This window comes from Myotis daubentonii, chromosome 11, assembly GCF_963259705.1.
Source record: "Myotis daubentonii chromosome 11, mMyoDau2.1, whole genome shotgun sequence".
Taxonomy (NCBI): Eukaryota; Metazoa; Chordata; class Mammalia; order Chiroptera; family Vespertilionidae; genus Myotis; species Myotis daubentonii.
The window spans coordinates 51,563,713-51,577,279 of record NC_081850.1 but is presented as its reverse complement, the minus strand read 5'-3'; the positions used below and the strand labels follow the sequence as shown (position 1 = coordinate 51,577,279).

General features: G+C 45.6%; 1 protein-coding gene and 1 pseudogene across 2 annotated transcripts in view; one reads left to right on the top strand and one right to left on the bottom strand.

Annotated features, from left to right (window-relative positions):
* The window catches only part of UBE2R2 (ubiquitin conjugating enzyme E2 R2), an 84,382-nt gene extending 71,193 nt beyond the window's left edge, over positions 1–13,189 (bottom strand). Inside the window, exon 1 of one of the 2 annotated variants that reach the window (XM_059657160.1) lies at positions 12,466–13,189. In XM_059657160.1, coding sequence (XP_059513143.1) covers positions 12,466–12,642 — 177 coding nt within the window. In that variant the 5' untranslated portion in view covers positions 12,643–13,189. The remainder of the gene's footprint in view (positions 1–12,465) is intronic. The other variant, XM_059657159.1, reaches the window with a different exon arrangement.
* Positions 3,784–4,055, top strand: LOC132212073 (small ribosomal subunit protein uS14-like; annotated as a pseudogene).
* Positions 13,190–13,567: the final 378 nt, after the last annotated feature.

The window sequence follows — 13,567 nt, the reverse complement described above, 5'->3', positions numbered from 1 at the left end:
CAAGGTACATGCCCTTGACCGGAATTGAACCTGGGACCCTTCAGTTGCAGGCCGACGCTCTATCCACTGAGCCAAAGTGGTTAGGGCTCACTTTCTTTTTTTAAAATATATTTTTATTGTTTTCAGAGAAGGGAGAGGGGGAATGAGAAGTAGAAACAACAATGATGAGAGAGAATCATTGGTTGGCTGCCTCCTGCACACCCCACCCTGGGGATTGAGACTGCAACCTGGGCATGTGCCCTGACTGGGAATTGAACCGTGACCTCCTGGTTCACAGGTCGATGCTCAACCACTAAGACACACTAGCTGGGCAATATTCACCTTTGTGGTGTACACTTTTTGTTGTTAATCCTCACATGAGGATATTTTTTCCATTGATTTTTAGAGAGAGTGGAGGGGATAGAGAGAAAAGACACATCAATTTATTGCCCCTCACATGTACACCAACCAAGGCTGGGGATCGAACCTGCAACCTAGGCATGTACCCTTGACAGGGAGTCAAACCTGAGACCCTTTGTGTGCAGGTCAAATCTCTAACCACTGACTAACACTGGCCAGGGCTTGGTGTACACTTTTATAAGTTTGCATGTACATAGATTCTTGTAACCACCACCATAAATACAAAACAATGCCAACACCCCCAAAGAATTCCCTCATACTGCCCTTTGTAGTCAAACTCTCCCTCTCCCCCAAACCTCTGGAAACCACTGATCTGGTTCTTTGTATTTACTAGTCCAGTTTTGTCTTTCCAGAAAGTTAGCTAAATGGACTCATTCAGAATGTAATCTTTTTTTTAATATTTTATTGATTTTTTACAGAGGGCGAGAGGGATAGAGAGTTAGAAACATTGATCAGCTGCCTCCTGCACACCCCCTACTGGCAATGTGCCTGCAACCAAGGTACATGCCCTTGACCGGAATCGAACCTGGGACCCTTCAGTCCACAGGCCGATGCTCCCAGCGGTTCTCAACCTGTGGTTCGCGAACAATGAAAATACACCCTGCATATCAGATATTTACATTATGATTCATAACAGTAGCAAAATTACAGTTATGAAGTAGCAACGAAAATAATTTTATGGTTGGGGGTCACCACAACATGAGGAACTGTATTAAAGGGTCGCAGCATTAGGAAGGTTGAGAGCCACTATCCACTGAGCCAAACCGGTTAGGGCCAGAATGTAATCTTATGAGACTGCCATAATGCCTTTGATATTCATCCATGTTACTGATGTATTAACAGTTGGTTCCCTTTTATTGCTGAATAGCACTTGGTAATCTAGAGATATCAGTTTGCTTATACATGCATCCACTGATGGACATTTGGGTTGTTTCCAGTTTGGACAATTATGAATAGTGCTGCTATAAATATTTGCATTCACACTTCTGTGTAAAGTTAGTATTTACACAAGTTTGTATTGCTCTATGACAAATTATTAGAAGTGGCATTATTGAAGCATATGGTAATTGTATAGTATTTAACTTTGTAATAAACTGCATTCTCACCCGACATATGTATGAAAGTTCCAGTTAATCCTCATCCTCACCAACACTCAGTACTATCAGTACAATATTTTATTTAATCCAATCTAAAAAGTTATGTAAATGGTACTTCACTGTGGCTTTATTTTGCATTTCCTAATGATTAATGAGCATCTTTATCTTCGCATGTGCTTTTATGCCATCCAAATATCTTCTTTAGTGAAATGCCTGTTCAAATATTTCACCCATTTTATAAATTTGTTGGGGCTTTTTTTTAAGTTCTTCATAAATTCTGCAGCCAGGTCCTTTCTCAATACAAATATATTCTCCCAGTTCATGGCTTATCTTTTAATTATTTTGACTGTGACCATCACATAAAACGTTTTAAATTTTTTCCCTAGCTGGTTTGGCTCAGTGGATAGAGTGTTGGCCTGAGGTCCAAAGGCTCCTGGGTTCGATTCCGGTCAAGGGCACATTCCCAGGTTGCAGGCTCGATCCCCAGTAGAGGGTGTGCAGGAAGCAGCTGATCAATGATTCTCTCTCATCATTGATGTTTCTCTCTCCCTCTCCCTTCCTCTCTGAAATCAATAAAAACATATATTTGAAAAAAAAAGTTTTAAATTTTGATGAAGTTCACATCAAATTTTTTCTTTCATAGATCATGTTTTTGGTGCTAAGAGCTTTCTGCCAAACCCAAGGTCAGGAAGACTTTTTCCAATGTTTTCTTCTCGGGGTTTTTTCTATTTTATGTTTTACATTTAGGTTTATGATCTATTTTCAATTAATTTTTGTATATGATGTTACTGATTGAGGCTCACTTTTTTACATAGGGATGCCCAGTATTTCAACACCACATGTCGAAAAGACTGCCTTTTCTCCACTAATTTATGTTTGCACCTTTGTAAAAAACAAAACAAAAACTGGTTGACTATATTTGTGTAAGTCTATTTCTGGCTCTTTATTCTGTTCTTTTAGCCAATACACCACACTGTCTTTTTTTTATTTTTAATATTTTTATTGATTTTAGAGAGGAAGGGAGAGGGAGAGAGAGCGAGAGATAGAAACATCAATAATGAAAGAGAATCACTGATCGGCTGCCTCTTGCATGCCCGCTCCTGGGACCGAGCCCGCAACCTGGGCATGTGTCCTTAACCGGAATCAAACCCGGGACCCTTCAGTCTGCAGGTCAATGCCCTGTCCACTGAGCCAAACCAGCCAGGGCCACCACACTGTCTTGATTAGTATAGCTTTGCAGTACATATTAAAATTACATATAGTGAGTTTTCCAAATTTATCCTTTTTTAAAATTATTTTGGTTATTCTAGTTCCTTTAACTTTTCATATATAATTTTTAAAAACATAGGCCATAGTAGCCACCTCTTTTGTGGTTTCCTTGTCCTCCAGAAAATTGGCATTTTTACTGCTATGCTTTGTCAAAACAAGTTCATAATATCTTCTCTAAATATGTTATGTAGGTACTCATAACTCTTCACCCAATATATCTAGGACCAGAAACTTATATGAAAAATACACAAATATACATATGAACATGTGTTAAATTCTACACTGAATTTCCAAATCCAATAAAAGAAAAAAGATGAAATAATAGATACTGGGGAAGTGTTCAAAATATGTTCTTTTTAAAAATTGAATACGCAGCCCAGCTGGCTGAGTGTTGACCTATGAACCAGAAGGTCACGGATCAATTCAGGTCCCAGAACACATGCCTGGGTTGTGGGCTTGATCCCCAGTGGGGGGGGTGCACAGGAGGCAGTGGATGATTCTCATCATTGATGTTTCTTTCTCTCTCCCCCTCTGAAATCAATAAAAATACATTTAAATATACACATAAAATAAATACACAGTATCTAATATTTTAGATAAAATATAGCAATTTCAGAAGAAAAAATATTTTTAAAATTATTTCTGAATAGTATCACTATAGGTGACTTTTCATAATTTCAGAAGCTTGTTATTAATCCTCATCCGAGGACATTCTTTCCACTGATTTTTAGAAAGAGTAGAAGTGATGGGGAGAAACAGAGAAAGAGAAGCATGGATGTGTGTCTCTCTCTAAAATACTTTAAAAAAAAAAAAAAAAGAATTAAAACAGAACCCTGGCTGGCTTAGTTCGTTAAAGCGTCTTCCGAAACGCCAAGGTTGTGGCTTGAATTCCTGGTCAGGACACGTACAACAACCAACCAATGAATGCATACATAAGTGGAACAACAAATAGATGTTGTTCCCCCTTCCTCTCTCTAAAATCAATCAATCAATAAAATTATATAAGAATTAAAGCAGAGCCTTTTGCCTCGTTGCTACAGAGTGAGCAAGATGGGTCACCAGCAACTCTACTGGAGCCATCCGAGGAAATTCGGCCAAGGTTCTCGTTCTTGCCGCGTCTGCTCAAACCGCCACGGTCTGATCTGTGTACGGCCTCAACATGTGCCGCCAGTGTTCCCGTCAGTACGCGAAGGACATAGGCTTCATTAAGTTGGACTAAGAACTTCCATGAATGGGTCGTTCAAGACATCTACCTTATGACAGAATGCTATCTCTTTGTACATAAAATAATTTTAAAAAACCTTCAAATTAAAAAAAAAAAAAAAAGAATTAAAGCAGCAAAGAAATAATGTGGGGGAAAAAAGGTAACTAAAAGTTTGAGGCTAGAACTTTCCATTGGTAAGCTCCAGTGTTAGAAATATAGTAACTTTCCATTACTTTTAGTACTATAATAATATCCTTTAGTTTGTAATAAAATGTAATTATAACCAGTCCAATAGTGAATTCCTTAAAACTGAAGACAACAGTCAAGCAGTTAAATACATTCAAATGCCAATAAAATTTTTTTAAAAGAGTAAACAAGTGTTGGTGCAAATGAAAATAAATTAGAACCATCATACACTGCTAGTAGGAATGTAAAATGGTACAGCCACTTTGGAACAGTCTGGCAGTTCCTCAAGTATTGTCATATGACCCAGTAATTCTATTCCTAGGTAAATACCCAAGAAAATGAAAACATGCCCACACTGAAACTTGCACACAAACTTGCACACATCAGTATTATTTATAATAGCCAAATAGTGGAAAACCCAAATGTCCATACAATGGAACATTATTTAATAAAAATACATGCCACAACATATATCAATTTGAAAACATTATGCTAAATGAAAGCCAGTCACATAAAACCATATAGTATATGAATCTACTTATCCTATATAATAAAGAGGTAATATGCAAACTAACCCTCACGCCCTCACAAGATGGCTGCCTATGACCAGGCCGGCAGGGAGGTTAGTGAGGGACGACCAAATGAATGAACAAGCAGGCTGCGTGGGGCAACCAGGCTGGCAGGGGGGTTAGTGAGAAGCAACCAAATGACTGGACAGCAGGCTGCGTGGGGGTGACTAGGCCGGCAGGGGGGCAGTTGTAGGCGACCGGGCCAGTGGGGGGGGGAGGCAAGTTGGGGGTGACCAGGCCAGCAGTGGGGTGCAGTTATGAGTAACCAGGCCGGCAGGGAGGGCAGTTGTAGGCAACCAGGTCGGGGGGGGGGCAAGGGAGGGCAGTTAGGGGCGACCAGGCTGGCAGAGGGGGGCAGTTGGGGGCAACCAGGCCAGCGGGGGGGGGGGGAGTTGGGTGGGGACCAGGCCAGCACAGGGGGTGCAGTTATGAGCGATCAGGCCGGCAGGGAGGGAGCAGTTGGGGCAACCTGGCCGGCAGCGGGGGGCAGTAGGGGCGACCAGGCCAGCACACAGAGGCAGTGAGGGGCGATCAAGCCAGCAGGGGTGGGGAGCAGTTAGGGGCAACCAGGCAGGCAGGTGAGTGATTAGGAGCCAGCGGTCCAGGATTGTGAGGGGGATGTCCGACTGCCTGTTTAGGATCCCCAGGTTCGGGCCTAAACTGGCAGTTGGACATCCCCCGAGGAGTCCCAGATTGGAGAGGAAAAACCCAAATGTCCATACAGTGGGCCGAGAGCCCCCCCCCCCCAGATAATTTCGTGCACCGGGCCTCTAGTATACTATAAAACTCTGAGTTGTACATTTAAATGGATGGATCATATGGCATGTGAATTATATTTCAATAAAGCTGGGTTTTTAAAATTGTTTTAAAAGGGAGAAAGGGAAATCTATCCATTAAGAAAGTCTCAAGAGGCATATCAACTAAATGCAATTGTGAGCCTCATTTTGGATCCTGATTCAAACTAAAAGTATATCTATGAGACAACTGTAGATCTAAACACCAATGGGGTATCCTATATAATAAAAGGCTAATATGCAAATAGACCAAATGGCGGAACAACTGAACTGGTCGCTATGATGGACGCTGACCACCAGAGGACGTGCGCAGAACATGGCAGGCGTCGGCCACAGAGGGATGGTGGAGGTGAGTGGGGGTACCAGACCAAAGTAGGGTGCTGGTTGCTGCCATCGGGGTGAGCCTTCTGGTGGTTACTGAAAATTCTTTGCTCCCGCGCACTGAGGTCCCGTCCGGCGCTTGCACCTGCTGCCGGCGCCAGCCCTGCTTGCATCCGCTGCTGCTGGCACCAGAGCCACCGCTCGCACCCGCTGCCAGCGTCTGGCGCCAGCCCCAATTGCTCTGTGCCGTCAGTGGGTGCAAACGGTGGCTGCCAGCCCCAATCACCCCTCAGGGCTTCTCCACCTCCCCCTGCTCCTGAGGGGAGATCAGGGCCGGCAGTTGCCACTTGCACCCACTGCCAGTGCCAGAGCCACCACTTGCACCCACTGCCAGCGCCGGCCCTGCTTGTACCCGCAGCCAGCACCGGAGCCGCCACTCGCACCCACTGCTGGTGCCCAGCGCCGGTCTCGATCGCTTCGCACCATCAGCAAGTGAGCAGCAGCTGCCAGCCCTGATTGCCCGAGGGCTTCTCTACCTCCCTCTGCTCCTGAGGGGCGATCAGGACAGCAGTTGCCACTTGCATCCACTGCTGGCGCTGGCCCCAATCGCTCAGTAGTGTCGGGTGAGGGCTTCCAGCAGACAGGGGACCAGGGGCCAGGCGGCGGCGCAGAGGATGGGCCGAGATCCGCCCCTGTGCCTACTGCAGCCTCCCGGACCACAGTTCCTTTCAAGGTGCACGAATTCATGTACTGGGCCCCTAGTTCAATAATATGGAAGAGTTACTATTTATTTAGCAAGTGTAAGACTAAAGTCCCTATCTTTTAGGGACTTCAGCATTTAGGGATGAAAGGATATGTTGTCTGAGATTTACTTTAAAACAATCTAGCTCAGCCAGCATGGCTCAGTGGTTGAGTGTCAACCTATGAACCAATAAGTCACAGTTCAATTCTGATCAGGGCACAAACCCAAGTTTCAGGCTCAATCCCCAGTGTGGGGCATGCAGGAGGCAGCCAATCAATGATTCTATCTCATCACTGATGCTTCTCTTTCTCTCTCTTTCTCCGCTCCCCCCCCCACCCCCACTTCAGCTCTGAAATCAATAAAATATATTTTAAAAATAAATACTGTTTACTAACACAAATCTCTGAAACAGGAATTAACATGCTGCAAAGAAAGTATTAAGGCCCAAATCCTTTGTTCAAGAATAATCCTTATTGGCGTTCTCCCTCTCAAGAGCAAACCCTCACCTTTCCTATTCCCCTCCTCTTCCCCACTTAGGGAATCAATTCCTAATTCCACTTAGGGAATCTTCCCACTTAGGGGAAGAGGAGAGGAATAGGTACATTACCTTTTCTTCTCTCTCCTAAGCTACAACCCTTCTTTTGCTTCTATAACTTCTTTCCTGAGCCCATTTCTTCTACCTCTGTGACTTTCTAAACAAACTTTTTCTTATTAAAAAAAAAAATATTATAAGAATCCTTATTATCAAATTTAAGTACTGATGCTTAAAAAAATTATCAGCCCTAACTGGTTTGGCTCAGTGGATAGAGCGTCAGCCTGCGGACTGAAGGATCCCAGGTTCGATTCCAGTCAAGGGCATGTACCTTGGTTGCGGGCACTTCCCCAGTAGGGGATGTGCAGGAGGAAGCTGATCGATGTTTCTTTTCTTTTTTTTTTTTTAATATTTTGTTGATTCTTTACAGAGAAGAAGGGAGAGGGACAGAGAGCCAGAAACATCAATGAGAGAGAAGCATCGATCAGCTGCCTCCTGCACACCCCCCACTTGGGATGTGCCCACAACCAAGGCACATGCCCCTGACTGGAATCGAACCCGGGACCCTCCAGTCCACAGGCCAACGCTCTATCCACTGAGCCAAACCGGTCAGGGCAAGCTGATTGATGTTTCTAACTCTCTATCCCTCTCCCTTCCTCTCTGTAAAAGATCAATAAAGTATATATATTTTTTTAAATTATCAGAAGTCCTGGCCGGGGCACTTAGTTGGCTGGACGACCCTCAAGATGCACCAAGGTTTTGGGTTCAAGCCCTTGTCAGGGCACATACAAGAAGAAATCTATGAATGATGCATGGATAAGTAGAACAATAAATCAATGTGTCTCTCTGTCTCTCTCTCTCCCTTTAAAATCAATAAGAAAAATGAGCCCTAGCTGGTTTGGCTTAGTGGATAGAGCATCAGCCTGTGGACTGAAGGGTCCCAGATTCCATTCCAGTCAAGGGCACATGCCCAGGCTGCAGGCTCAATCCTAGTAGGGGGCATGCAGGAGGCAGTCCATCAGTGATTTTTCACTCTCATCGATGTGTCTATCTCTCCCTCTCCATTCCTCTTTCTCTAAAATCAATAATAATATTTTTTTTAAAAAAAAAGAAAAGAAAGAAAAATGAAAATATCAGAAGATTTTAATGCAGTGTTCTCTCACAATTAGGTCACAAGTGCCACCAGACTGATGGCAACTGTATGACTTTGTGGCTTCTAAGACACAGCCCAATTTCAGAGAAGTTAAAAACTAGATAAATATGCATCTTAGAATCAACTTAATACTGTAAAAGCATCATCTATAAAATACTGAGGTGCTATATTTGCACTGGGCGGGGGGGTGGGGAGGGGGAAGGGAAGAACAACACTAAAATTACATTTAGTGCCAAAAAAAATCATTGGACATTAACTATGTTTCAATTTACAATGTTGCCTTAGTTCACTTAAGACCATTTCAACTTCCAGAAAAGGTAAAAGCCCTAAGAGGTATTCTCAAAGTGATTGAAGAAAAATTAAAAAAGAAATTTTAACTAACTCATCATACAATTGTTTTTAAAATAGCATTACTTTTATCATTTTTAAAACTGTTGTTAGTTACCTATCAAATCCCCTAAAAAAGGGATTCACTTATCAGTAAAGCCTCTGAAAATGCATAGAAACTAGTTTACATGTATCTATTTATTCCAGAGAAACTTCAATTTCACAAAAGGATCCATATACCAGAAAGACTAAAAATCACTTCCTTAAAAGAATTGTTTCAACTACATATTAAGAATTACAGAGTCAGCCCTGCTGGTGTGGCTCAGTGGTTGAGTGTCGATATATGAACCAGGAGGTCAGGGTTCGATTTCCAGTCAGGGCACATGCCCAGGTTGTGGGCTAGATCCCCAGTGTGGGGTATGCAGGAGGCAGCCAATCTCTCATCACTGATGTTTCTATCTCCCTCCCTCTCCCTTCCTCTCTGAAATAAAATAAAAATATATTTTTAAAAAAGAATTAGAGTCATATAATAAGAGTATTCCATAATCTGAAGGACATCACCAGGCCAAATATTAACTTTGGAGTTTTGGGATGTGTTTTTTGGGGGGGATGAGTGCAGAAAACAGATTCATTTCTGCTAGAACAAATGAAAATGATGCAACCCTTTATTTTAAAAAATTATTGAAGAGTTTCTTTAATATAAATCATTGTTAAATCTGATAAAGAAGCTCCTATTGCCCTAGCCAGTTTTGCTCAGTGGATAGAGAATCGGCCTGCAGACTGAAGAGTCCCAGGTTCAATTCTGGTCAAGGGTACATGCCCGGGTTGAGGGCTCAATCCCCAGTAGGGGGCGTGCAGGAGGCAGCCAATCAATGATTCTCTGTCATCACTGATGTTTCTATCTCCTCTCCCTTCCTCTCTGAAATCAATAAAAAAATTAAATTAAATTAAATAGGTCCTATTAAGGAAAACTTTTAGAATATAACAAATACTTTCTAAGTTATCAGTTTGTAGAGTGTTGTAAAAATGGAACACACCTATATTTTATGCCCTCAATCAGATTACTGAAAGAAATCAAAACTACAAAGAGTTCACTGCTGTACTTTATTTTTAAATATATATATTTTTTGCCTAACCAGCATGGCTCAATGATTAAGTATTGACCTATGAACCAGGAGGTCACGGTTCGATTCCAGTCCGGGCACACACCAGGATTGTGAGCTCGATCCCCAGTGTGGGGCATGCAGGGGGCCTCTGAAATATATATATATATATATATATACACTAATAAAAGAGAAACATGCAAATTAGTGTCACTCTGCTATGCCCACCAGCCAATCAGAGTGACTATGCAAATTAACCCAACAAAGATGGTGGTTAATTTGCATACACAGGTGTATCTTATTGATTTCAGAGGAAGAAAGGAAGAGGAAGAAAGAGATAGAAACATCAATTATGAGAATCACTGATCAGCTGCCTCCTGCACAGCCCACACTGGGGATTGAGTCTGCAACACCACATGTGCCCTGACAAGAATGGAACCATGACCTCCTGGTTCACAGGTCGACTCTCAACCATTGAGCCACACTGGCAGGACTTTGCCAACTTTTAAGTGCAACTGTAATGGAACACACTAAAAGCCTTGTTTTAAGACAAAAGCAATGAAATAAAAAACAATGGTTTAAAGCTTACCACTAGCATGACCATAAATTTGCCTGTTTCCAGTGAAGGATTTGGGGATAAAAGGCCATACAATAAAGAAAAAAGTAGAAGAAAATGAAATTGAACAAAATTCTCACACAAGACTAAAACATAAAATCTGTTTCAAGAATTTTCATAAATTTTAATGTCACAATTAAAGGTAAAAACACACAAAGATCAAGAAATCTAACAATAAAACTGGAGATTAAACCATTCTTTTTAAATAAGACTAAAATTAAAAACCATTTAATTTAAATCAGTATATGCTACAGGAAGTCCCCTTTATATACTACCTATTCCAAACTGAGAGAGCTTCTACACTCCTTTCACAGTTAAGCAAAAATATTACAATTTGAAAACACTTAATTTTTTTTAACAAATTCCACTGGAGTGAGATTATTCTAACTAGTGCACATTTACCTTGACTATCAATGATATTTTTTGGGAAACAATCCTTTTTTGGAAATAAACTTTACTCCACTAAATTTGGCCAGTAAAATTTGCTAAATAATGCTCTGCTAGAAGTTATATAAATTCCATTTTGTGCAACTAATTTTTGCAGTATCTGTAAATGAAATGTATACTTGACAAGAGAATATTCCTTAATTAAAAATTTGTATGTTTATTTAGTGATTTTAAATGTTTGCATCTGAAAAAGTATAGTGTGGTGACCACAAAAGGCAAACAGTTGGTACTGCTTTTACACAGTTTTCTAAAAATGTGCTTTTATTGGGTATTCGGTAACTATCACAGGCATGAATATTAAACATTCCCCTATCGATTACCCACATTTTTCTACAAAGTTGACCCAATTTCAAGCCTGAATCTGGGTCTTCCACCTTTATAAGGGTAAAAAACAAAAGTAATTGGGTAGTCCTAAAAATACACATAACTACATGACTTAAGATGCTCATTTAAAACTTTTGCCAAGATCGCACCTCCCTTCAAAACAAACGATTGACTCACTGCTTTATTTTACTTAATTTTGGAAATAAAAAAAAAAACTAAACATATTCCTAACACACTCATTTCCCTCGATCTCTGTACCCACCATTTAAAACGTTCAACCTTCAATTTGTGATTCGTCCCTTCAAAAATATTAAGAAATTCAACAAAATAGAAAAACCACCACCTCAGTATTTCCAAGTTATCTACCACGGAATTAAAAACAACAACAAAACAGCAGAGTCAAGAACGTCCTAAAGTCATTGGAAACAATGTGCCTGGGTCACTATCTGCTCCACGAAACCGGCTCACCTGCGATGACACCTGCAATGCGTGAGACCACCCCTTTGCTAGTGAGTGAGCCACCTGAGCGAAAGGTTCCAATTTCGTCTCCCTAAAGTGGGAAACGCTCGATCTCCCCACATTAAGGTCCACCCTCCGCGAGTATGTCTGCACGTAGGAACAAAACAACAACAACAACAAGCCTGTGAAGTTGGGGGCAGGGTGAGGACAAAGGGCATTTGGAAACACCACAGAAGTAAAGAGAGAATGAGGACAAAGGGGGGCTAAACCCAAGTTCCTTCAAGTGGATGAAGGCGAGAGAGAAATAGGGCAGCGACCCTTGTTTACCACCCCATTCTCCACTGCCGGCCACTGGAATGCAAAGTTGGAACCGCACTCGGCCGAAGCCCATCCAACCCTCCAAATGTCAGGTCACCGGGCTGCCCCGGGCATGACAGGCTGCTCCCCCTCCCCCTGCCCCTCCCGCACCCCCAAAAAAGAAAGGTCCAATCCACTAAGTGCAGGTCACTCTGCCCTCTGGGGCAGTTCCAGCCGGCGCGAGGATGGTTCCGATGGGAGGACGAGAGGGGACACAGACAAACCACCTTTCTTCCACCCCCCCCCCCGCCCCACACCCTCAGCTGAAGACACAAACCAAAACAAAGACAGCCCCCCTCCTCCCCGGGTCGCCACTGCCCCAGCCCGAGAGGCTCCCCCATTTCCCGGGGCAGTCGGGCCTCCCGCCCCCACCCCCAGGACAAAGAAAAGGCACGGGGTGAGCCAGGCCTTCCTGCCTCCACCGGTGGGGGGAGGGGGCTGCCGAGGTGAGGAGCCCCCCGCCCCCCCGCCCCCGCACGCTCCCTCTGGGCCCCGAAAGCGGCCGAAAGCGGCGGGGAGCGGAGGGCTCCGCGGGGGACGCCGAGTCTGGGCAGGGCGGGGAGTACCTTGAAGTAGCCGCCTTCGTAGAGGGTGTTGGGGGGTCCGAAGATGGCCACCTCCCAGTTGTAGAGGTCGGACTCGTCCACCAGGGTGATCCGGAAGCCCTCCACCGGCTCCTCCTGCAGGGACTTGAGCTCCAGCATCAGGGCCTTCTGCGAGCTGGTCATCTGCTGCTGGGCCATCGCGGCGGCGGCGGCGGCGCCGGGCCGGGGCCCCAGTCCTCACGCACCGGCCGAGCCGGACCAGGCCCCTCCCCTCGGCTCGCCCTCGGGCCGGGCCGCACCGGGCCCCGGTCTTCACACACCCGGCGGGCCGGACCAGGCCCCAGACGGCCCGTGGGCCGGCCCGGGTGCTCCTCACACACGACGCGGGCCGGGCCGGGCCCTTCTCCTCACACGGGGGCCAGGTGCGGAGAGAGGGTGAAGGACTTAGGGGAATTCACTCCCGGTCCCGGTCCTCCCCCCCCCCGGAGGGGGCCTCAACTTAGGGGGGGAGAGGAGAAAAGGTGGAAGCGGAGAAAAGCGGCGGAGGGCCGGCGATGGTGAGGCGAGGGGGCCAGGCCGGCCCGGGAGCGCCGCGCTCGCTCGCTCGCTCGCTCGCCCTCTCGTTCTTCTCTGGGGCCGCCGCGGCCGCCGGGGCCGGAGGGCGCGCGGGGCCGAAGGGCGGGGGGAGCGCGGCGCGCGGGGGTCTCGCGGCGGCGGCGGCGGCGGCGTGGGGGGAGGGGCGGCGGCGGCGGCGGCGGCGGCGGCGGCGGAGGAGGAGGAGGAGGAGGAGGAGGAGGAGGAGAGAGCGCCTCGCGCCACGGGAGCGACGGAGCCGAGAGGGAGGAGGGAGGAGGAGAGGGAGGAGGGGCGCGCGCCGGGAGGGGGAGGCTCTCAGCGAGTGGCGACCAGACGCGCGTGCGCGTGCGCGCGCCCCTCCCTCCTCCACCCTCCGGGTCGCCGTCCTCCTCCCCCTCCTCCTCCTCCTCCCACTTCCCTGCCTCCTCTCGGCCGCCGGGCGCGGTGGCAGCGCTTTGTGACGCCCGCCGCGCCGGTCCCCCGCCCGTAAAGAGCAGGCGGTTGTGGGGCCGAGGGTGGCCTCCGGCGATGCGCTGTGCTCCAAAAC